Source organism: Hypomesus nipponensis, chromosome 8 (assembly GCF_054491055.1).
Source record: "Hypomesus nipponensis isolate SF chromosome 8, ASM5449105v1, whole genome shotgun sequence".
Lineage (NCBI taxonomy): Eukaryota > Metazoa > Chordata > Actinopteri > Osmeriformes > Osmeridae > Hypomesus > Hypomesus nipponensis.
In genome coordinates this window covers 5199061-5224716 of record NC_140368.1, presented here as the reverse complement: position 1 = coordinate 5224716, position 25656 = coordinate 5199061, and the positions used below count along the sequence as shown (strand labels likewise).

Here is a 25656-nt window from a genome sequence, read left to right as displayed (position 1 = left end):
AATCCTGCTTGCAATTGTCCAGGCAAGGTTGTCAAAACTGTCTTGGGTGAAATGTTCAGAGCAAATGAATGGAGTGTCAAACTTCGCCGGGATCTTCTCATAAGACAACAGCAGCCATGCCTGTTGAATGTTTGGCTCCTTGGGAAGACTGTGAGTGTTAGATTTCCCTGTACAGCCTGGAAAACAGCATTTACGACCGTGGTCCATTTTCAATATCCTTGTTGTAATTCAAAACGTTCTTCTTTGTAATTCCTTATAAGTAGGTTACACAGAGCAGCGCGCAGCTAAACTAGTATGGAGATAGACTACCTCGCGCTGGTCTGGATGTAAATTCGGGGGCGTGACAAAGATACAGACTAGAGCCAATAAGAGGGCGATCACCGGTCCTACGTAGGACCGGTAGCTTTGTTGAAAAGCTAGCGTTTTACAGCCACATTTTTTCTTTTTGAGATTTGAATAGGAAAGAGGTGTCAATGGACTTTGATATTCACGGTATGTTCATTTTACCCACCGAACTGTCGTTATTCAACTATGACAAGGTAAAATCGGTTTTGCAGTCAATTGCCCCTTACAGGATCCAATGTTTTACCTATCCTTGGTATCCCGGATGTTGCAATCGTAATTTTTGGGGGTCGAATTTTTTCGGCTGGAATTTTTAGGTGCTCTGAATTTCACAATTATTACAATTCGAATTTGAGCAATCAGAATGTCCAAACCTTGAATTTGAATCGGATTGTTTCTTAAACATTGAAATAAATTAATAGTTCAATTTTAAAGAGGTGAATTCAAAACCAGCAAATTTGGTAGTGTGTAAATTGCAATCAGTATTCAATGCCTTTTAAAATTCAAAACATGTCACTGATTTGCATCTTTGTGTCTTGCCACAAAATGCACCCCCTGATAACTCTGACTAGGTAGGTGCCACATGCAACTTACTCTGGCAGTGGTCACTCATACTAGTACCCTTAAAATACAGTAAAAAATCTTCTGAGGCTGGGATATACAGAACAGAAATTACATGGCGGGTGCATTTCAGGGCAGGGCTGTATTGTGTCTTGCCACAAAATGCAAATATTTCTAAATTTTTACGTCTTAAAAAGAAAACTAACGACACACAAATGTTGACAAAGAAAGTTTATTTTCCACATGTGAAACACTGCAATCAATGACAATTTGTTTAATGTTGGTTTAAATAAGAAAACATTTAAAACCAAACTAAATGAGAAAAAATATCTGAACATAAAGTGATTTATAAACCATATTCTTGGGCTACTTCCTGGGATACTGTCCCCTCAATCATGATTCTAAATAAAACTATTAAACTAAGTAATGGATTATCAGTCTAACTCTTGTACCCCCAAATGTTTTCTTTAATTGTTGACCACAGAGAGTGAAACTAGACAGTCAAATACGACAATTTGTGATTCAACCATCAATGTAAAGTAATATTCTTTCTGGCAACAAAATGTGAAGGTAAAATACATAGTTTTGATACTCAAATTGAGTATTATGCCCGTCTTATTAATGTTCAATGTTGTTTTGTAAGGTTAAATTGTGTCAAGAGAAACATGTAGAAGTGTATTAATCAAAACAAAGAGCAATATCATATTTTTGTCTGTATCTATGTCTGTGTCAGTCTGCATGTTGTGTGACCCGTCTGTCTGCTAGTCAGAATTGGATTGGACAGTAAGAAATCGTTTTTTGCTTCTCCTCTTTTAACAAGCAGAGAGGTTAGTGTTGATGTCTAGCTGAACAGATAGCTGAATATTAGGAATAAAACAGGAGAAAGAGAAGACAGATGGCAAGAAGAAGAAAGAAGACAGAGGTAGAGGAGAGGAAGCCCCCCCGGACTGAGTCAGGTCCAGTCCCAGGTCCAGACCCGGGTCTAGTCCCAGGTCCAGAACCGGGTCCAGTCCCAGGTCCAGTCCTGGGTCCAGTCCCGGGTCCAGTCCCTGGTCCAGTCCCTGATCTAGTCCCAGGTCTAGTTGAATCCCTCCACGTAGTTGGCCGGCAGCATGCCAGACTTCCCCGTTCTCTGCACCGTCCCGTACATCCAACCCTCGTCGATTGACTGGGCGTTGACGATGATGTCACCGTCACGGAACGACACCTCGTCATGGTCCTGGGCAGCGTAATCATACAGCGCCCGGTACACCCTCTACACAGACACCATGGCAACCACATGGAACACAATGTAAGTCCAAGATTTTAAATGATATTGTCAGTTATGAATCAGTAAGATGAAGTTGAGGAGGAGGGAGTGTTGTTTGAACGTACCATGGTGGTGGAGTGTGGGGGGGACTGGATAGACCTTACTGAGGACATGCTTGTCTGGTGCATGTAACCATATCCCTGCTGCTGCTGCTGTGGAACACTCTGATGGTATGCCCCAGGAAGAACAGGAGCTGGAGGGTGGTGATACACAAACATTTGCACATTGATCAGTGTACATAATGTAGCACATATGAAGGACTGTGATGCCAGGCAGGGTTTGGTGCTCAGTGCTTAGCCAATCAGAAGATTTAGCTTTCTCTTGCTTGTCCAGACTGTCTGTAAGAGGTGAAGTTAAGACGCTACCAGTCACATGAGTGGGGAAACGGTGAGAAATACATCCTGTTTCCTGTGTGTTAGAAAGAGAACTGTGAGAGTTAAGATTTAAAACCACGATGTGCACAGGATCTCTTTAACAACTCCGCCCTCCACAATACACACACACACACACAGACACCCTGGCAGACCTGGGGTGGAGGTGCCGCTGCAGACAGACAGGCTGTGGTCCCAGGGCTCAGAGGCCAGAGAGCTCAGAGAGGCAGGCTGGGACTGGAGGGACTGCTGGGAGACCTGCCTGCTGAGACGGCTGGCCCGCTCTGACACACCACCACCACCAGGGGGCAGCAGACACACACGGACCGAGAGAGGCAGCGGAGGATGGAGGGAGATGAACAGACAGAGGCAAGATTAGAGGAAGAAGTGAAAAGGGGGAGAAGGGAAGGAGGGACACAGTCAGGTTAAGACAGGGATTAGAAAAATGTACATGACTAATGGTTGGCATGAGAGACAGAGAATGAACAAACTATAAATGAAAAGCGGATAAATGGGGAGGGGAATGGGGAGTAGAAATGAGGAAGAGAAGGAAAGGAGAGAGGCGTGGAGTGGAAAGGGGAGAAAAGGAGAGGAGTGGAGAGAGTACGTTGTATGGAGAGAAATACCAGACATTCTCCTCAGGCTTTTAGACTGGATGTTATCTTCCACAGGGTCAAAGTCAAAGATGGAACCAGGGTCAGTCCTCCACACCTTCATGTCTTTGACCCCAGAGATGGAGAGGTTATATGGGTCAAAGGTCATTCACACAGAAAAGACAGGAAGGCAGAACAAATACAAACACCAACACAAACAGAGGCATGATTGGTCTTTGTGGCGCAAAAACCTCTTTGTGACCCGATAAACAGGAAATCCAAGCTGGTACTCAAAAGGCAAAATACATAATGAAAGCCGGGGGTCTACATCTTGTGTTGACCAGCACTAAACCTCATTGGACCTCTGACTGCAACGACCCTATGATGACCTCATGAACTATAACTGTTGCTCCAAGAGTGCGAATTATACAATGACAATCGGGGGGGTCAACTTCTTCTCCAGGGCGTAAAGTAATATTTACAATTACAGGTAAGAACGACATATAAATGTATCGCCCCCCGACATGTTGTTTTGACCTCTTTTGGGGGGGGTCCAAGTCTTAATTACCAAACCCCCCCCCGTAATTCTAACCCTGGTTACTCCTTACCTACAATGATGCCAGGTCGCCTGTCCATTTCCACCACCTGGGGGTGGACCCCCTTATACCCCGCCTCCATCATCATGTGATTGGACCGTTGCAACCGATCCATGCCCACGTCCTCCATCACTGGTGTGTAGCCACGCCCCCTCTCACGCTCAAAGTCCTCATGGTACTTGGCCTGGGGCAGGACAGGACACACACACACACACACAAGTCAATACTGCTCAACACCAGTAACAACTGGAGGGAAAACAGAGCAAGAATTATACAGTTAACAGTGATACTAGAACATGCAACACACACATTGTTGAAGAGTTAGAGTCAAATACTAACACGCATACTGTGTACATCATCATGTAACACACACACACACAACCATTTTTAAGGGTGCATTTGGTCAACGAGCAAATGAAACTCCACTCAGGAACAAGTGAAAAAAGTCCTTTATTAGTTACAGCACACACACACACACACATCATTATGTGTTAATACCAGTGCAGCATCCAACCACCCTCTGTGCTCCTCAGTCGTGTTAGCTCCGCCCACATTCAGAAACGCTGCCATGGTAACTGCATCGCTACCATGGAGATGCTGTTCTGGGACTTCCTGACACGCCTTAATTCAGGTGTGTCCAGCTCCATACAGCTCCTCCCTCGCATCTCCTGCAACCCACGCTGGTACTTCACCTGGAATGACACACCACACACACACACAAACATTTCCATTGAGGCAGGTACTGAATGATAATATGTGTTGATGGCATGTGTCTTTATATATACTGTATGTATGATTATATATAGATTTATATTCATACATACAATATATTAGTCTCTAAATGTACACGTGCATGCGTAGTGGTGTTGACTTGCCGAGCTGATGTTGTCCTGGTTCTGCTTGACTCTCTCCAGCTCTGGAGTCACACCCATACTGGTGGCCTGGCCAACAGGCTTCTTATACTTCACCTGGAGGGAGGGATGGATGGACATGAAGGAAGGGATGGACAAACACAGTAATGAAAGAAAGTAGCGAATCAAGACTTCTAGTCTTTCCTGCTAAAGTTAAACCCCCCTTCTCCACCCAAACACACTACTAGTGTGCTCATTAGTGATTGGCAGCTAAGCTGCAACGGTATTATGGTCTGGTCACCATGGCGCCAGGGATCCTGAGCTGGTTGGTTGGTTCCCCCTGGCCTTCCTGTTTGCCTGGCCTATCAATAGAGGATTGTTCTGTGGCTCACTAATGACCTGGTGTTCACACACACGCACACACACACACACACACACACACTTTTGTGTGTTTGGGAAGGGTAAGAGATGGTTTTGGTGTGATGTCATGGTCATGTTCAGTAGAGTGTGTATTTGTAGTCTGCTCTGCCTTCATGGTAATGTGTAACACAGTTCATTGCCACATTCAACCATTAATTCAATAATCTGTTCAGTCATTCATCCAAACAAATCTTGACAAAGTGTGTGTGGTAGCATGTTGGTGTGGTTGTGTAAGTGTGAATCTGTCTGATTGTGTTTGTCCTTGGTTGCATGTGCATGTGATTGTGTGCGTGTGGTTGTGTGTGCGTGTGATTGTGTGCGTGTGGTTGTGTGTGCGTGTGATTGTGTGCGTGTGGTTGTGTGTGCGTGTGATTGTGTGCGTGTGGTTGTGTGCGTGTGGTTGTGTGTGTCTCACAGAGCTGATGTTCTCCTGGTTCCTGCGGACCCTCTCCATCTCAGGTGTATCCATGACAGCGGTTCCACTGCCCACCCCCTCCCTGTACTGGACCTGGGGGGTCACACACACCACAGCAGGTGAGAGAACTGTCCCGGGACCGGGTGAGCTGGAGGGTGAGAGGAAAGGTGAGGATGGTAGGTGATATCTGATGATACTTGGAGGGTATAATGATAATGATGAGGAGGAGGAGGAGGAGGAAGATGAAGACTGGATGGAGGGAGACGAAGAGGCCCTCACGTTGCTGATCTTCTTGGTGTTCTCCCTGGCTAGAACGATCTCTGGGGTATCGCTCACTGATGACATCAGACCTTTCATCACTTTGGAGTCCCAGGTATAATACATCTGCAGGAGGGAAGGAGAAAGGAGACAGGAGATAAGGAGACAGGACACAGGAGAAAGAAAGAGGGAGAAAGAGAGTCAGGGAGGAAGAGTGAGATAATGTGGTAATTTCCAAATCCCTGATCTGAAAGGAGCATGGTAAATCAGGATGTAAATATTGTGTGATAGCTTGGTAGATAGTGTTACGTAATAAAAACATGCTGGTTTTGATCATGCTGAGTGGTGTGTCATTTCAAGTTTGGAGGCATGAAATCAGAATTCATGCTGTGAAATTAGAATGCCTGATGTATTTGGAATTCTGCCATGTAACTTGAAATGGTATTGAAAGGGCCTGTGCATAGTAAGTGTATGTGTGTGTGTGTGTGTGTGTGAGTGTTACCACTCACTGAGCTGATGTTCCTCTGGTTGGTTCTGGCTCGTTCCATCTCAGGGGTGTCGGACATCTGGGCAAAGGAGCCCTTCATCCTCTCTGCCTCGTCCTTGTACTTCTTCTACAAGACAAACACACACGTATACTGTAAAACTCTCCTTGCATCCCCCTCTATCTCCACCCCTCCATGTCCTCTCTTCCTCTCCCCCTCTTCCCAGTACCTGACTGTATACATCCTTCAGGTGGGCAGCGTGGAGGAGCTCGGGAGTATCTGTCACGGTTCCAAACGAGCTCTCTCTCAGCTTGGCAGACTGCTTATAGGATGCCTGCAAGACACACACACACAGTCTTGTGAGGATTTGTATTTGTGATAGTGTGTGTGTGTGTGTGTGTGTGTGTGTGTGTGTTCCCACCTGGCTGGTGATCTCGGAGGCCCTCTTGGCTCTCTGTATCTCCAGGATGTCAGAGTTGAGCTCCATGCCTTTCCCCAGGATCTCCGTCTCCAGGTCCTTACGGTACTCCTTCTGTTAGAGACACACAGGACACACACTTCTGTCTCACTGTTACAGAAGGATGGAATGAGTGTAGGTGTGTGTGTGTGTGCGTGTGTGTGTGTAAGAGATTAGGAGAGAGAACGAAAGAGAAGAAGAGACTATGATATCAATACCTCGTTGAGTATCTGACTGGCGTTTTTGGCTCGTAGCAAATCAGGATACTCCTCCAGACCCAACCCTGACAAGCCCCGCCCCTTCACTTCCTGTTCCAGGTCCTTCCTGTACTCCTTCTATTGGCCAACGACAGCAGGGATAGTGGAATTAGACATCCAGACCCTAGTCATCATGAAGGGAAACTGTTTTGAGTTTGAATGTGTACATAATGATATGTTTGTGAGTGTGTCAGTCCGTAAGTGTGGGTGTGTGACCTCGCTGATCAGGGCTGTGGCATGGCGCGCTGTCAGGTATCCAGGTGTTAGCTCCACCTCCAGCTGGGCCCTCCCCTTCACCTGCTCCTCATAGTCCTTCCTGTACTCCCTCTGAGAATCAAAGGCATTAAGAACACTGTCTGTCTGTGTGTGTATGTATGTATGTGTATATGTGTGTGTATGAGTGTGTGTGATCTCACCTCGCTCTGCATCTTCTGGGCCTCCTTGGAGACTTTGTAGGTCTGCGTGTCTCCAAACTCCATCTGAGAACGACCCTTGTTCTTCTCATACTCCTCCCGGTACTTAACCTACAACCAACACACAAACAATAAAGCTACAGTAGACTGCTGGAGTGTGTGAACTTATGTGTATTATGTGCTTATATGTGTGTTTATTTGGTGTGTGTGTGCATGAAGGTGTTGCTCTACCTGGCTGTGCAATATGGCGTTCTCCCTGTGGTGGAGCTGTTCAGCAGTATCCAGAGCTGCATGGTAATGTCCCTTAGCCTGCTCATACTTCTTCCTGTACTCCACCTGCAGCAGCAATCAACCAATCACTTAACCAATCAACCAACCAATTAACCAATCAGTCAACCAGCTGCTGGATCACTGGATGATGGTTTGAGCGTACGTTGCTCTGCAACTTGCTGGCATGGAGGGTGTGCTCCAGGTGCAGCAGGTTGGGCAGGTCAGCTGATGGCTCCACCTTATGTCTCTGATTGTTCTTATACTTCACCTGGAGTCAACAACAACAACGTCAACATTATCAACAACAGATTATTGATTCCTTGTGATTCAATTCAGATGACTTTGTTGATCCCGGAGGAAATGCATAAACCTTGATCACGATCTTGGATCTTTTTGGAGCGTTTTCTTAAACAGACAGATCAGACTGGGACTGAATGTTTCGTCTCCTATCCTTTATTTGCTCCAAAACCCTTAATTTGCCTTCCAAAGGTTTCCGTGGAAACGGCTGGCTGTGCGGCACCAGGAATTTGAGAGTGTGTTACAGAACAGTAAAACACACCGCCGGGAACCTGAATGGAATGTGTGTGTGTGTGTGTGGACCTGAGGCTGTTTATCCTGAGTGAGACGACATGTTCAAGGCTGTTTCCCACAAACAGTAGCCTTTGTGCACCGTGCTCCAGTGTGCTTGTGGAGAGTGTGCACGTGAGAGTGTGCACGTGAGAATGTGCACGTGAGCGGAGATAGGGTGGAGGTGTGTGCGCGCCTTAGACAGGACAATGTGTGCCCTCATTCAGATCATGTTGTGAGCAGGATGTTGGAGACAAGTGAAAACCCTCCCACACACCCCACCAAGCAAACCATCACCATGGAGATCTGGAATTGGAGTCTTACATAATTAAATAGGATCCTTCAGAAGATCTGGAAGATCCAACAGGATTCCAGTCGTAGCACAGGACCATGATGCAGAGGAAACTTTAACAAGTGTATTGGTCGGGGTGAAGTGTGTTTGTGTAAGTGTGTGTGTGATACCTGACTGGCCAGGGCAGAAGCTGCCTGTGTGTGTTTGAAGGAAAGGCAGTCCCCAGGGTTATACTGAGGCTTCTGGCCCTTAAAGTCCTTGTCAAACTTCTCCTTGTACTTCACCTGGGAGGAGAAAAAAGGTGGAAGACAAGGGGAGAGGAGAGAGGATAAAAGACCATAGATATTTTAAAATGGAGGGTGTTAAGAGCCCCCTCGACTCGATCCTTTCATCTCTCCATCCAGCAAGTATTACACAGCAGTTCAGGAGATGGGCGACTCAGCACTTCTGTGCTGTCCTTCCTTTAACTCTGGTCAGAGGGCATGTTATCAAATCATTTCCTCCCCTCTTCTCCCCTCTCCTCCTCTCCCTGTGTGTATGTGTGTGAGTGTGTTACCTGGCTGGCCAGTTTGGAAGCCTCCTTGGCGTGTTCGATATCGGAGCGTCCCAGGCCAGACTGCTCGTTATACACCTCATGTTTAGATTTGCTTCTGTAGGCCACCTACGACACACACACACACACACACACAGGGAGAGAGCGAGAGAGAGTAGAAATTAGCAATGGTTACATTTAGTTGGGTCTAAGCCAGTCTCTGCTCCAGTAAATGCTGACTGTTATGTAAATGACCTGTAAATGATGCAGACTCAATGGGAGCTGGGACTGGAGGAAAGGTGCTGAATGATTCATGAGTATTAGCTGACCTCCCCCCCCCCCCCCCCACACACACACACACACGCACACACACACACACATACACACACACATACGTCGCTGGCAAGTTTGGTGGCTTGCGTGGCATTGATGATGTCAGGTCTGTCTGCTAGGGCATTGTAGCTGTGAAGATCCTCCTTCCCCTTTCTGTAGTTAATCTGCAGGAGTCACACACAGGACAGGGGTCAGAGGTCAATCACAAGGCAGGGGTCAGAGGTCACACACAGGGGTTTTAATGAGAGATTATAGTGAAGTCAGCCACTCGCACATGATGCTGCTTTAGCATGTATGGATCATTCAAACCAGGATGTATGTGCTGTAATATATGTCTTTAAATAATAACAACTGAGGTGTGGCTGGTGGATTATGGGATTCCATCAGCTGCATCATGTGACCTACTTCTCCATGTTGACGAGGATGAGAACTGACATCCCTGAAATGAACAGCATGAATATGGGGCACCCACACAGACAGACACACACACATAGATACATATACACTCACAAACACCAACACACACACACACTCAAACACACACACCTACAGAGTAGCACACACATACACGTGTGCACACGCACACACACCCAGGGCTGTGCCCACCTCGCTCTGCTGCTTGTTGACCTCCATGGCATGCTGGACCTCAGGCAAAGTCTTCATGCTGCTGTAGCTGGACCGGCCCTTGCCTGCATTATACTGCTCCTTATACAGCTTCTGATGAGAGGAGACGGGACAGGAGAGGTGAGGAGAGCGGAGGTGGTGTGGGTGGTGTGTATCAGGGACAAAGTGTGTGTGTTGGTGTGCTCGTGTGTGTGTCTGGGTCAATGTCTGTGCCTGCAGGCTGCAGAACACACCCAGCTGTTCTCCGCGATCACGCCTGGATGGACACCATGATAGAGCCCTCCCCCGTGCTGTATATTAGCAATGGCATGTGTGTGTGTGTGTGTGCATGGAAGCAGAAGTTAGCGTGTGTCTGCCTATGGATACAATCTATAAACAAGTTTGTGTGTGTTTTTGTGTTAGTGTGTGTGTATAAAATACACAGCTCCGTGCTGGATCAGAGTTTCAGCAGTCCTGTTTCATAGCACAGAATCACAAGCTTTCCAAAGATCAGACACAAGATTCGAACCTGTGTCACTTCTGGACAGCCTTAGCTCACTCAACTAAAGCCTTGCTGCTCAGGTTTCAGGGTTAAGATTAGGCAACACTGTCCGGTAGCGGTGGAACCATCTGTGCTACACTCACGTCACTCTGGTGCTTGGCCACCTCCTTGGCAAAGACCGTCTCGATGGTCTGAGGCATGATGGAGTACAGACTGGAGACTGCCTCCTTCCTGCCCTCCTCACAATAGCTTTTCTGGAAAAAGGATATGGATGTTCCCTTACTCACACAATCAGTCAGTCAGTCAGTCAATATGTTTAGTTTATGTTTGAAGTATGAAATTGATGCAGCTGACTACTGCATTGTAATATGAAAGACACACACACACAGAGACACACAGAGACACACATAGACACACAGCATACCTGGCTGTAAAGCTGGGAGAGCTCCTTGGCATGTTGTGTTTCGCTGGTCTGGGGCAACTGGCAGTACAGTGAGTTCACCAGATCCTTCTTACTGGCCTCCTTGTACTTAGTCTGTCAACAACAACCACAGCGACAACAATCAATTCAATGGTTGGATTATCTTTGACAGTATGTACTGTATGTTGAAATGTCGTCATTGAAAGAAACATGAATCTGTTGGACATGCAAGTGTACCACACAAGTGCACCACAGACACACACACACACACACACACACACACACACACAGACACACACAGAGACACACACACACAGTCCCACCTCACTGTGTGTCTGAGCCATCTCTTTAGCAAACTGGGTCTCCATGGTTTCAGGCAGGAGAGAGTACAGGTTTGAGGACAGCTCCTCTTTGTCTCTCTTGTACTTGGACTGGAACACACACATACACACACAAACCCAACACACACAATGAAGCTAGAAAAATATATACTGTACCAAGATACTGTATGTACTGTATATATTTTTGTTTTTGAACACAAATGACATACTGTTGATAGGTATTAAAATGTATCAAATGCAGTATATGTCATATATATCATATATAAATATATAGCATATAAACATACACCAATATATTAATATATTAACGTAGATGTATTTCCCAGAGCACACAAGCAGGAATTATCTATATTACATGGAAAAGCATATACTCCCCTCCACACACACACACACACACACACAAACACACACACACACACACACACAACCCCACACACACTCTTACCTCGCTCTGCAGTTCTGTAACCAGCTTAGCAAACTCAATCTCTTTAGTCTCAGGGAGCTGTGAGAAGATACAGCTGGAGGTCTCTTCTTTACCTTTCTGCTTGTATTTGGTCTGAAACACAGATAAGTATTGATGAGTACTGATGAGTACTGATAAGTATTGATGAGTACTGAGGAGTACTGATGAGTATTGATGAGTACTGAGGAGTACTGATGAGTACGGATCCTGTCACCTCACTCTGCAGCCCCATCACAGCTTTGGCACGTTGGGTCTCCTCTGTCTCAGGTAGCAAGGAGTAGAGGTTGCTGCTTCTCTCCTTCTTACCTTCCTGTTTATACAGGACCTGCACACACACACACACACACACACACACACAAACATCATATATGATTATACAGGTTATAATGGTGCCATATCCATCCAGGTGGGATGATAATGTGTGTACCTCGCTCTGTAGCTGGTAGGCCTCTTTAGCGTGCTGGGTCTCCAGGGTCTCTGGTAACAGGTGGTACAGAGAGTCAGACGCCTCCTTCAGACCCCCCTCCTTGTACTTGACCTGGAACACAAACAGCAACCATGCTGTGACCACAGCGATGCTGACGCTGACATCAGCAAAAGGCAGACTCGACAGAACAGGCCTTCATTTGGAAGAGCTACGTTTGTCAATGCGGATGAAATGACAGGATTTAAAGAGCTGCTGCAACACCTGGCTCTGCAGCTCAGACACAGCCTTGACAAACTGGGTCTCCACCGTCTCTGGGAGCTGGGAGTACACACTGGTGGAGACGCTCCTCTTCCCATCCTCCTTATACTTGTTCTGGAGCGAGGACAAGAGTGAGGTTAGGCACGACGAAGAAGGGGACGGAAGGATGAAGAGATGGAGAGATGGAGGAGGTACGGAGGGATGGAGAGTACAGTTCTTTACCGCACTCTGCAGGTCTGAGAGTTTGGCAGCAAATTGTGTCTCTGCTGTGTGGGGCAGCTGGGAGTACAAGCTGGTGCACATGGTCCTCCTACTTTCTTCTTTGTACTTGTTCTACAGACACAAACACATGAGAAAATAAGGCAGTCATAAACTTCCCAAACCAATGTCAACTTAGTGAACTAATAAAGTCTAACCTGGGCCTTACCTCACTCTGTAGCTGGGAGGCCTCTTTAGCATGTTGGGTATCCAGGGTCTCTGGTAACAGGTGGTACAAAGAGACGGAGGCTTCCTTCTTCCCTGCTTCTTTGTACTTAGCCTGGAACACACACAATCACACACGCAAAGATGAGAGAGACAAATTCATCTGAATTCATCTGAGTCACACATACAGCTGCCAGCTGGGAAAACATCCAAGAGATCAACAGTTTCAATGTTGAGTTGAAATGTGCTCAGTGTGAAGAGAGGGAGAGGGCGGTGAAGGAAGGAGGAAGGCAAAGGAGACATATAGAAGAGGAGGGGGGGAGAGAGGCTCAAGATAAGGGGGGGGGTATGTAGAGAGGAAGATAGATGGGGGGGTGAAAAGAGAAGGATAAAGATAGAAAGGAAGAGAGAGGTTTGTCAATAGCCCAGCTGGTCTGAACAGCAGCCTATCAGAGTAGGGAGGTGGAGTGGTGTGTGTTTCTATGTTACCATGTAGGACTGTGAGGGAGGCTGTAGGTGTATTGTCTCTCTCTTTTATACATACACACACACACACACACACACACACACACACACACACATATGCACACACTCTCGAAGCTCACCTCACTGTGTGTCTGAGCCATCTCTTTAGCAAACTGGGTCTCCATGGTTTCAGGCAGGAGAGAGTACAGGTTGGAGGACAGATCCTCTTTGTCTCTCTTGTACATCAGCTTGAGAAGGAGAGAACAAAATCACACTTTCCAACTGGAGACTCTAGTGAGCTGTTAACACAGCAATCCAATTGTTTACAGACTGAGTTTGAAAGGGCCAGCTACGTGAAGGTATTCACTCAGATATGTCAGGAATGAAACCCCTGCACATCGCAGGCCCAGTGCGTGCGGCCCAGTGCGTGCGGCCCAGTGCGTGCGGCCCAGTGCGTGCGGCCCAGTGCGTGCGGCCCAGTGCGTGCGGCCCAGTGTGTTCACCTCACTCTGCACTTCAGAGTGCTGCTTGGCCAGCACAGTCTCTGCTGTCTCTGGCAGGAGCGAGTAGAGAGATCTGGAGGCCAGCTTCCTGCCCTCCTCACCATACTTCACCTGCAGAGAGCAGGAGCAGAAGATAGCATGAACAAATGACATCACGTGTTTTTTGGGGGGATCAAATTGAGTGCACTGCAAGTATGTGACTGCATTGCCAATAAGTAACTGAGTCAGGGATGCAGTAAGTAACTCATGTTGACAAGACGGCACGTGCACAACACCAGGCTCAGGAGCATCTCTCCTTAACACTAAGCTACCGCTGTCTCTGGTGAGATGCTAACTGATCTCATATCCAGAGGGTGTTGGGTGAAGCAGGTGGTCTCACCTGGCTGTAGAGCCCCTGGAGCTCCTTGGCCAGCTGGGTCTCAGTGGTCTCAGGCATGGTGGAGAACACAGACGAGTTGTGGTCCTTCTTACACCCCTCCTTGTACCTCACCTGGGGACCAGAGAGAGAGACGGGAGAGAGACAGAACAGAGCTGTCAGGGTACATTTAGCTTGGTGAGCTTAGATCTGTATGGTAATTATAAAACAGCCACTACCTTGCTCTGAAGCTGGGAAGCCTCTTTAGCATGTTGGGTCTCCAGGGTCTCTGGTAGCTTGTGGTACAGAGAAGTGGAGGCCTGTTTTTTACCTGCTTTCTTGTATTGGGTCTGAAACACAACATTGACAGGGAACCAACAGGTTTTTAGTCAGCCAACCATCCCACCAACCATCCATCCATCTCACCTCACTCTGCAGATCAGACACAGTCTTGGCGAACTGGGTCTCTGCCGTCTCTGGGAGCTGGGAGTAGATGCTGCTGGACATGCTCCTCTTCCCACTCTCCTTGTACTTGTTCTGAGAGGGAGAGGAACATATTGATGGATCCCTAAGCTTTCAAAAGGGTCGTCGGCACACACAATTCGATACACGCCAAAGATCAGAGGATGGAGAAAGGATGAGGGAAGTCGTTTGCGTTGGTTGATGTTGTACCTGACTCTGCAGGTCAGTCTGCTCTCTGGCCAACTGGATCTCTGCTGTGTCAGGGAGCAGGGCGTAGAGAGGCGTGGAGATCTCCTTCTTCACCACCTCCTTGTACTTTATCTGGGACAGAGACACAGGAGGAGTCAGAGGTGTGTGTGTGTCAATGTGTTTGTGTGTGTGTGTGTGTGTGTGTGTGCATGTATCTAACCTCACTCTGTAGCTGGTAGGCCTCTTTAGCATGTTGGGTGTCCAGGGTCTCTGGTAACAGGTGGTACAGAGAGTTGGAGGCCTCCTTCTTCCCTGCTTCTTTGTACTTAGCCTGGAACACACACACAGTCACACACACACACACACTAATCAATACTTACTCTACTTTCCTACAGAGCCATAAGTTTTGCAGTGTTGCAGATGCCTACCCAACAGTAACAGAGCCAGCAGCAGAATAAGGGATTCTGTTAGCAGAAATGATACACTGCTGCTGTTATCAGCTTGTACACCATCACTGGTTGGGGAGCTCTGGACAGCTATTGGTCGGTGATATTAGTTCTGCACCAATCCTTATCTCTCTCTAGGGTCAGGACTGTCCCGTTATCTCCTGACCTGGCTGTCTCCACACACAGACCCACTAATACAAAGCTGACCGTAGCATTCTCTCCTAATATGGAGTTCCTTTGAGAATACCCTCAAGGCGTTTCTGGTGAGAATTAAGCAATTTGTATTCGATACAAGTAAAGACAAACACTCACACACACACACACACACACACTCACACACACTCTCACACACACACTCTCACACACACACACACAGTCCCACCTCACTGTGTGTCTGAGCCATCTCTTTAGCAAACTGGGTCTCCATGGTTTCAGGCAGGAGAGAGTACAGGTTGGAGGACAGGTCCTCTTTGTCTCTCTTGTACTGCAGCTGGGGAGATTCATACAATGAAAGAGAGAAGGCAAATATTTTCAACATGTCAATTTAAATAGATAATTAGATGTTTAGAAATTAATAAGGACTAAAGCTTCTGACATTCTTGGAAGGATCAACATTGAGAATTGGAGAGTTTGCAACCTGACCTCACAATTTGAGGCAGCAATACACACACACACACACCGTCACACACATGAACACACACCTGAACACACACACACACACACAGGAGGAAACCAGAAACCCAGTCTTTCACGTTTGAGTGGTTTAGGCAGCAGCGTACCTCACTCTGTATCTCAGACATCTGCTTGGCAAACTGAGTGTCCGCTGTGTCCGGGAGGAGAGAGAAGAGGCTGGACGACACCTCCTTCCTCCCCTCCCCTCTGTACTGCACCTGCAACACACACACACACATACCACACACACCATTACACACTGGGCCTACGACACAAAGACAGGCCAGCCCCTCACCACTCATTCTCATGACTCTCTCTTTACCTGGCTCTGCATGTGTGTCAGCTCCTTGGCCAGCTGGGTCTCAGTGGTCTCAGGCATGGTGGAGAACACAGACGAGTTGTGGACCTTCTTACACCCCTCCTTGTACCTCACCTGGGGACCAGAAAGAGAGGGAGAAAGATAACATGGAAAGACAAAAGAGAGAAGAGAAAGAGAGTGGGTGTGAGAGAGGAGAGACAGGACAGAGGCAAAAATGACTACATGTATGTGGGAGTCAGAAGATACAGAATAATATCTCCCCTATTACAGCTATGACAACAATCATCCGATTAGGAGACAAACGGCAGCAACCCATGTAACAATAGAAAATCTTTTTCAAAATGTGTGTGTAAATGTGTGTGTGTGTGCATATACAGTATGGGTGTGTTTTGCGTACCTGACTCTGTAAGAGCGAGGTCTGTTTTGCGTGCTGCGTCTCCATGGTTTCTGGCATCACAGAGTAGAGAGAGCTGGACACGTTCTTCCCAGCTTTCTTGTATTTAGTCTGAGAAAGCAACAACAAGATGATCAACCACAACAAACCAACAGCATGAACATGATTTGAATACATGCATTGAATCAGTTAAATACATGAATCAATTTAAAGGATTGATAAAGCGTGCATGGCTACTGCCGATCTATGGGCTTTATATAAGGAAGGAGAAGAATGGACAATCTTTTCATGGAGCCCAGAGGCAACATGGACGGTGCACAAACACACCGACCATGCTATAGGGCGTACCTCACTCTGCATCTCAGACACAGCCTTGGCAAACTGGGTCTCTGATGTCTCTGCAAGCTGGGAGTAGATACTCTGGGATCGACTCTTTCTGCCTTGCTCCTTGTACTTGTTCTAGAAGAAGACAACAGAGCAACCTGTCTAAATTACAAGACATTACTCTGATACTGTCTTTCTTCTCATCCTGTGAGATGGAGAGTCACATGGCTTACTAGATGGGACACGCTCTGAGAAGCAGCAGTGATGGGAATTGAACTTTGGTCGCTCAGCTGAGTGCCTTGTGCCTTGTGGGCTTTTCAACCACACTCTCATTTAAAAAAACACTCTGCCAGTCTCTAAATATTGCAGTTTCCAAACCACCCTGGGTTATTTAATGCTGTCGTGATGGGCACCACATTGAGAACATGCATTATGTCTATGTAAAAGGTCTCACAGGAGGTAGTGATGTAGGGGGGGGACAGGTGGCTATGTAACACTTTTCACTCCATTACTCAGAGACAATCTTTAATAGCTCTCATGTAGAAAAGTAACAGCTTTGACGTTTTCAAAGCCAAATAACATGAGGCCAAAATATGGATTCATACACTAGAAGTCAGATGTTCCTTTTCCACTCAAGTAGTATTCCACCCTCACAGGAAACGCTCTCAGGGACAACTACAGTTCACGTTGCCTCCAGACCTGAAGGTTTCCCCGTACAATAAACCCAACTATTGCAGCCACAGGCTTCAGCTGTGATGTATATCGATCGCACCTCGCTCAACATGTCGGTCATTTCCCTGGCAAACTGGGTCTCCAGCGTCTCTGGCAGCTGGAAGTAGGAGGGGCCAGAGAGATCCCTCTTTCCCGTGCCTTTATACACGAGCTGTGGGCATGGAGAGAACACTGGTCACATGACAGGAAATGTTAGTCACCTGATGGGAAATATTGTTTCCTGTTAGATTTATTAAGGGATTTTAGGCATGACAGAAGTTTACATATAATGTGTGTACCTCACTCTGAAGCTGGGAAGCCTCTTTAGCATGTTGGGTTTCCAGGGTCTCTGGTAACAGGTGGTACAAAGAGCTGGAGGCCTGTTTTTTACCTGCTTCCTTGTATTTGGTCTGAAAAGTAACATGTTAGTTACCAGGTGTGTGTTTCTATGTCATGTATAAGTATGTGCATGTGTGTGTCTGACTGTGTTTGTGTGTCTGTAGTACCTCGCTCTGCATCTCCGTAAGCTGTTTGGCCAGCTGTGTCTCTATTGTCTCAGGGAGCAGGGAGTATAGGTTAGAGGACATCTCCTGCTTCCCCTCCTCCTTATATTTGACCTGGAAACAAACACACACACACACAGACACAGACACACACACACATACACATACACAAAGAAGAAAATGAAGAAGCAGGTGCAGGTAAGAACCTATGAAGTGTGATCAGCTTGTTTAATCAAATGATTCTGCTCTGTTGGAAAAGTATCTTCTGCATCGTTTACAGTGTTCCGGAGGGTTCTCATTAGAACATTCTTTTATGCATCGTTTGCCATATTCCGGAAGGTTCTCGCCAGGTCCTCATTTTCTGCTTTGTTGACAGTGTTCCGGTTCTTGACAGTAAACGTCTTACCTCGCTGATCATCTCAGTCTGCTGCTTGACAAACTGTGTGTGGGAGGTGCCTGGCATCGTGGAGTAGAGAGGAGGCGGGTCGTTCTTCTGACCCTCCCTGTACCTGACCTGGACAGATGGAGAGATGAGCTGAACATAACTCTCCCTCTGAAATGAAGGGACGGCTTGATGGATAGCAGGAGGACCAGCTGAAAGGTAGTTACACAGGTTCAGGTGGCACTAAAAAGACCCACAAACAGCTCTGTTCATGTCCGTGTTAGCTATTTGCCACAGTACCTCACTCTGTAGCTGGGAGGCTTCTTTAGCGTGTTGGGTCTCCATGGTTTCTGGTAGCTTCTGGTACAGAGAGGTGGATGCCTCCTTCTTCCCAGACTCCTTGTACTTCTTCTACAGAAAGACAAACCACAGAAACAAGCATGTCAGCTCTAAACACAAACGAGGACTGAGCTCAGATCTACAGAATGTATGGCGCACCGACTCCTCCATGCAACACCTGGCTCTGCAGCTCAGACACAGCCTTGACAAACTGGGTCTCCACCGTCTCTGGGAGCTGGGAGTACACACTGGTGGAGACGCTCCTCTTCCCATCCTCCTTATACTTGTTCTGGGCGAGGACAAGAGTGAGGTTAGCCTTCACTCCACACACACAGGTCGTCTCTTTGGTCATGCACGTCGAAGTGGATTGGAACTGTGTGTGTGTGTGTGTGTGTGGGGGGGGTTAGTCACCTCACTCTGCATCTCGGTCATCTCTCTGGCAAACTGTGTGTGTGTGGTGTCAGGAAGCAGGGAGTAGAGAGAGCTGGACATCTCTTTCTTACCCTCCTCTTTGTATTTGATCTGAAAACACCAGAAAATACTGCTAAAAGGCTGTGCTGGTGGAATACTTGAGGTGCAATTGATTTGTCTCCTCGGGCACCACGGAGGTAAAGGATGCTGTGATGTACGTTACCTCGCTGAGCAGCTCTGTGGCCTCTTTAGCATGTTGGGTGTCCAGGGTCTCTGGTAACAGGTGGTACAGAGAGGTGGAGGCTTCCTTCTTCCCTGCTTCTTTGTACTTAGCCTGGAACAACAACAACCACAGCCTATTTTGTATTTGAACTATGGTACATGGTGTTTGACTGAGGGTGTATTGTGTTTAAACGGTGGAGTACCTCACTCTGTAGTTCAGTCATCTGCTTGGCCAGCTGTGTCTGAGTGGTTTCTGGGAGCAGAGAGTACAAGCTGGTGGAGATCTTCTGCCCCTCTTTGTACTTGACCTAACAGAGGATAGACCAGAGGACCAAATCATTCCGATGGGATGCCACCCTTGGCTTACAACCACACAATGACCTTGGCTAACAACAGAACACAATTGTTTACTTATTTTATCTAATCCATCACAATCACAACAAATATTGTTCTGATATGACATGATAAGGAACTTGGAACATAAGGAACATGATAATGTAACTCTAGAATATCATAATAGAGTTATAAAACCCTATGAATAGCCATGTGACTCAGTACTAAATGACGACTGTGGATTTCTCTGAATCGCTATGAGTGACGCATGTGTCTGACTCACTCCTGTGCTCAGGGTACGATGACTAAAGGCATCTCTACCCGAGAGACATCACAGTGGCTGGAAGCAGAAGTCTAGCTTGTTCTGTGAGGCTAACTGGAGCCCTCCTTCTCGTACCTCGCTCTGCAGGTCGGAAACCTCCTTGGCGAACTGCGTCTCAGCGGTTTCAGGAAGCAGAGAGTAGAGGTTGAAAGACATCTCTTTCCTCCCCTCTTCTTTGTATTTGATCTGGACATGCGGAGGAAGGACATGAGTCATGGGTATGTTGTCCCCGGAGCAGATTCAAGGGGTTAATGTCTCGCTCGAGAGCACAACAGCTTGTTAGCCCCTGAGACGGACCCTAACCGACCACCCTGTCTTTACTAGGTCACTACCAGAGCACCCTCACGGCTACAAACCCATCCCTGAGCTTCTGGTGTGATCACACACATGCACAGACACACACAGAGACACACACAGACACACACACACACGCACCTCACTGAGCATGTCAGTCATCTCCTTGGCGTGTTGTGTATCCAGGGTTTCAGGGAGAAGGGAGTACAGGCAGCTGCTGATCTCCTTCTTCCCTGCCTTGTACTTGTTCTAGTAAACAATCCAACAACAACAACATCTCCGTTAACTAGGAACAAAAAGATCATAGGGAAGGATTCAATTACACAACTGTCCACTAAATAAATCTGTTGTCTGTCTACCGTACCTCACTCTGCATCTCAGACGCAGCCTTGGCAAACTGGGTCTCTGATGTCTCTGCAAGCTGGGAGTAGATACTCTGGGATTGACTCTTTCTGCCTTGCTCCTTGTACTTGCTCTGGGTAACACAACACTAAAGGTCAGTCAAATGTTGACTGACCATGTGCTTGATAGATTCATATTCCTGACACCATGTCCTGTCAACCATGTCCTGTGGGTCTAATGGACATATCTGAAATGTACTTGTTTTAATCTGGAATCTGGTGGGCAATCCAAGTGAGGTGCTTAACGTTACCTCGCTGATCATCTCTGTCATCTCCCTGGCGAACTGCATGTCTGGAGTATCTGGCAACTGGGAAAACAGAGAACCTGGAGCTGCTCTGCTCACCTCCTTATACTTGATCTGGAAGAAGAAGAAGAGAGGAGAGGGAGAGAGATGAAGAGGAAGTCAGAGAGAGAAAGAAAGAGGAAGATAGAAACACTACTAGTTACAGTAATATTAAGTATAACAGGTTCAAATGCTATATATGTTTCTGTGATATGCTCTCAACTCTAATTTGAAACTTGAGTACTCTGGAGGTGACTTGTGTACCTCACTCTGCAGCTCTGTGGCCTCTTTAGCATGTTGGGTCTCCAGGGTCTCTGGTAACAGGTGGTACAGAGAGGTGGAGGCTGCCTTCTTCCCTGCTTCTTTGTACTTAGTCTGAAACATAGATTATAAAAAAAAACTCTGGTTAATTTCACCTTGTGTCTTTCAGTGTTGGTTATAAATGATGATAGTGATGATGAGGATGATGATGAAGACGATGATCAGTAAGTAGTACCTCACTCTGGAACTCCAGCACGGTCTTGGAGTGTTGCATCTCCGTGGTCTCAGGGAGGAAAGAGTACAAGTTGGTGCTCATCTCCTTCCTGCTCTCCTCCTTGTACTTGTTCTAGAGGAGAGGAACGAGACAGAGACTGTTAAACTGCAACCATGGAGGAGAGAAGAGGAGAGGAGAAGAGGACAGGAGAAGAAGACAAGAGAAGAGGACAGGAGAAGAAGACAGGAGAAGACAACAGGAGAAGAGGAGAGATTAGAGGAGAAATGAAAAAGGAGAAGAGAAGACCTCACCTCACTCTGCAGCTCAGACGCAGCCTTGGCAAACTGGGTCTCTGTGGTCTCTGGGAGCAGGGAGTAGATACTCTGGGATCGACTCTTTCTGCCTTGCTCCTTGTACTTGTTCTGGGTAACACAACAAGAAGGTCAGTCAAATGTACGCCAAGAACATATCTTCTTTAGAATAATGGTAGCATCTGAAATCTATAATTTATGATAATAATCATTTGTTTTCTCTGGGTGGGATTATAATCTGTGTACCTCACTCTGTAGATCAGAGGCCTCTCTAGCGTGCTGGGTCTCCAGGGTCTCTGGTAACAGGTGGTACAGAGAGTCAGATGCCTCCTTCAGACTCTCCTCCTTGTACTTGGCCTGAAACAGAAAGGAGAGGTACATTACAGAGAAAAAGGGGGTATTTAGGACCCAGGGACTCACATCACACCCGACAGTCAGGCAAATCAGCACTCTCGTTAGTCCTCAGTTCAGAGGGGGTGAACTTCTGACAGCATGTGTGTGTTAACAGAGGTGGAATGCACCAAGGCTGTGTGTCTGCGGTCCAATGAGAATCATTGAGTTGAACAGTTCAAAACAATACCTTTCAGTCATGGATTAGACAGGTGTCAAGACAAGGCAACCCTAAAATCCAGTTGTGTTTGTGTGTGTGTGTGTGTGTGTGTGTGTGCATGACAGGAATTATGTGTGACTTTGAAAAAAGGTGTCACCTCTGAGATGTAATTGGAGTGTTGGAGTGCTGCGTCAGGTACAAACATACTCTGGCCCTTCAGTTTCTCAAAGTCCTCCTTATATTTCACCTGGAGGGGTGGGGGGTGGGAGGGAAAGGAATAGAAAGGAAGGGAGACAGAGAAAGGGGATGAAGATGCAGAGGAGAGATAGAGGGAAGAAGAAAAGGAGAAATGTTATAAGCGTAATCTTTGCGAGTGACATCAATGTCTTGGTCTTTAGTGCTGATAAAGGCCTCATGTCCTGGTGATTGACACCTGAGATCAGATAAGATTGGCACCTCTTATTTCAGTAATTGGAGTCATTTAGTGATTGCCATACAGGCACATTTTCTTCTGCAGACTCATTACAAATGTATGGTGTGAGTGAAGACTGAAGAACAGGCAGACTGAAGCACTGTTGTGTGAGGCTACAGTATCCAGGGACTTACGTAGCTAGACTCTTATCAAGGCATTCCACATGAGGACACCACGTCAGTTTTACAGTCCGATGTTAGAATAGACTCATGTTATTATCAACCCTTCATATAAACTGTGCAGTCTATGACCTGGCGGAGAGGAAGAGAGGTGGAGAGAGGAGACAAAAGAATATGGAAGGAGACGAGAAGTGCGACAAGTAAAGAGACGATAAGATGAGATAGAAGACAATATGTTATGAGTCAGAGTGTGAGCTATTGCAAGTGAAAGCCAAAAAACTCCCACTTCAGATAGAAACAGAAAGGCCCTGAACTAACGTAGCAGTGTCGCGAAAAAGGCTTACGCCTTTATGATTTGCAATCAAGTTTCAACAACACCCATTCCTCTCTCCAAAATGTGCGTGAAAACGTAGAGAGAGCTTTGTCTCATGTCCTGTATTGCTCATCTCTGGCAGGAAAAGTCCACTTCACACTTGAATACACAGCTATGTTCATTCATCTTCTCCACTGGCTTATTGTTATGTGGGTGAGAGAGAGGCAGAGATAGAGTGAGAGAAGGTGAGAGAGACAGATATATAAAAGAGGGAGAGAGAGGGGGGGGAAAGGAAGAGAGTGGCAGAGCCAAATCCAAACTGCTTTTTCACCAGCCTGTCTGTCCTACTTTGCTACGCCTCATGATTAGAGGATGTTGGGGATTAATGAGAAGCAGCCAAGATCCAAAATGGCTGCCCAGTTTCCTTCAACAAAAACTTTAAAAGTACAATTAACCTAGATAACAATCATACTTACATCACTGACCAGCAGACTGCACCTCCGGTTGAAGGTGGGATCCGGTAAGACAGGTTTACCAAAGCACTATCAAGGGAAGCAAATCAAATGCACATCAAAAACATTGTATTAATCAAATTAAAACATATCTGATCCTCATTACTTTCCACTGGCCAGATTTAGCCAAATTAAAGCTAATTTCTGTCATTTGTATATTTATAATCCTCTTAGAGGATTCAGACAAGCCCAGAGCCATGTGTGGGCTGCTTGTTACCTTGGTGACAACTGCCAAGGTCAGGAGTTCCAACAGGCCTCAGTGGGCTGAGGTCAACATACTGGAACTGAACAGTGAATCCACACAGAAGGATGTATGCAACAACATACTATGTTAACCAAACACCAAACTATCTAACTAAAAGCCTAAATTAGATTGGAAAATTGGAAAACGTTCTCACCTTCTTTATTTTTCTTGATGTCTTGGTCTTGACTTCCTCCTTTTTCTCAGTCTCTTCTTCCTCCTCCTCCTCCTCCTCCTCCTTCTCCTCTTCTTCTTCAGTCTCTACCTCAGTGTCTTCCTCCTCCTCCTCCTCTTCTTCCTCAGTCACTACCTCAGTCTCTTCCTCCTCCTCAGATGCTTCCATCATGTCCATAACCTTCACGACCTCCGTGACCTCCAAACTGGTGCCTCCAGAGCAGGAAATCTTCACCTCCTCCTTCACTTCCTTCTCCTCCTCCTCTTTTACTCCCTTCTCCTCCTCCTCTTTTACCCCCTTCTCTTCCTCTTCTTTCAGATCCTTCACTTCTTTCTCGTTCTCTTCATTCTCCTCCTTCCCCACTTTTACCTCCACTTCATCCCCTCGTGTCTGTATCTCTATGGTCTCCATGACCTCTCTGCTCCTCGTGGGGGTCCCTCTTCTGCTTTTCTTGGGTAGAAGGAAAAGGGAGGGGGGAGATCCAAGTCTTTCTCCCCAGGACAGGAGCTCTCCTTGCGGGGGATAAAATCACTAATGAACCACCAGGCAGATCAGAGAGCAGGTCGCGTTTAGGTGGGATCGAGGTAACCTCCAGCCCAGAAGCCCAGTCCCAGTGGTGTCTCTGTCCAGGACTGGAATTTTCCTTTCTGGGTATTGTGTGTCTGGGTACTCCTTATCTCCCCTGGCTCCAGATTTAGACCTCCACTTGTGCTCTTATCGACTGCCATGCCTGGAGGGTGAATCAGAGGGCCAGAGAGAGGTATGGGGGGACGAGGGGACAGAATAGTGTGAAGGGGTATGTGGGTGAAGAGGATGACTCAGAAAGGTGTTGGAAGGAATTTCGTATTCCTGATCTGCAGTGGTGACTATAAGTGCCTCACTACCTCAGTCCCAGTAAGGGTCAAAGCAGCAGTTACAGACAGACAGACACAGACAGACAGAGAAATAGTCAAGCAGACAGACAGATTATTATCCATTCAGCTTGTGCAGTGACCTGAACATCTTGCCTCTCAGAGTTATAGTCCCAGCCTGGACACCACCAGCCAATGGAGAGGGCTGATACAGACCGTTCACCATCCATCACCTCAGACGATTGGCTGCTTTCCAGCAAAGAGAGCTACAACAGACAGTTAGGTCAGTTTTAGCGTTAGTGTGGTCTCAGATGCTAGCTGGCAGGCAGGAGTCAGATGGTCTGCAGGTTCAATCAAGCTAACAGCACTATCAACGGGAGGAGCTTCTAAAGCAAGAGATCAAAGGAAACTATGCTGTGAATAACAGATGGTCGGCCAAAACAACAACAACAATTGAGGGTTTCAACTACAAAACCAAATCTGTATCTTTATAAAAGATAACTATCACTGCCTCAGTAAGCATACTGTTTATGTCGTATGTTCTAT

At 46.8% G+C, this 25656-nt stretch overlaps 1 protein-coding gene across 1 annotated transcript; it reads right to left on the bottom strand.

Annotated features, from left to right (window-relative positions):
- Positions 1-1119: 1119 nt before the first annotated feature.
- LOC146274853 (uncharacterized) lies at positions 1120-25544 on the bottom strand. Its single transcript, XM_084703097.1, has 62 exons — positions 24242-25544; positions 23808-23873; positions 22585-22674; positions 22124-22234; positions 21878-21988; positions 21588-21698; positions 21356-21466; positions 21059-21166; positions 20771-20881; positions 20548-20655; positions 20188-20298; positions 19661-19765; positions 19459-19569; positions 19236-19346; positions 19003-19113; positions 18786-18896; positions 18510-18617; positions 18107-18217; positions 17900-18010; positions 17662-17772; positions 16914-17024; positions 16569-16676; positions 16175-16285; positions 15960-16070; positions 15563-15670; positions 14955-15065; positions 14756-14866; positions 14510-14620; positions 14323-14433; positions 14108-14218; positions 13729-13839; positions 13366-13473; positions 12765-12875; positions 12560-12670; positions 12341-12451; positions 12080-12190; positions 11867-11977; positions 11635-11745; positions 11172-11279; positions 10852-10962; positions 10571-10681; positions 9929-10039; positions 9385-9486; positions 9014-9118; positions 8628-8741; positions 7762-7866; positions 7560-7664; positions 7332-7439; positions 7132-7242; positions 6877-6993; positions 6623-6733; positions 6431-6535; positions 6226-6330; positions 5738-5842; positions 5459-5551; positions 4648-4740; positions 4360-4464; positions 3785-3956; positions 3210-3302; positions 2739-2867; positions 2278-2405; positions 1120-2158 (listed from the first exon to the last, which is right to left on the bottom strand). The coding sequence occupies exons 1-62, from the start codon at positions 24668-24670 to the stop codon at positions 1982-1984; spliced, it is 7170 nt and encodes a 2389-aa protein (XP_084559223.1). The 5' UTR covers positions 24671-25544; the 3' UTR covers positions 1120-1981.
- Positions 25545-25656: the final 112 nt, after the last annotated feature.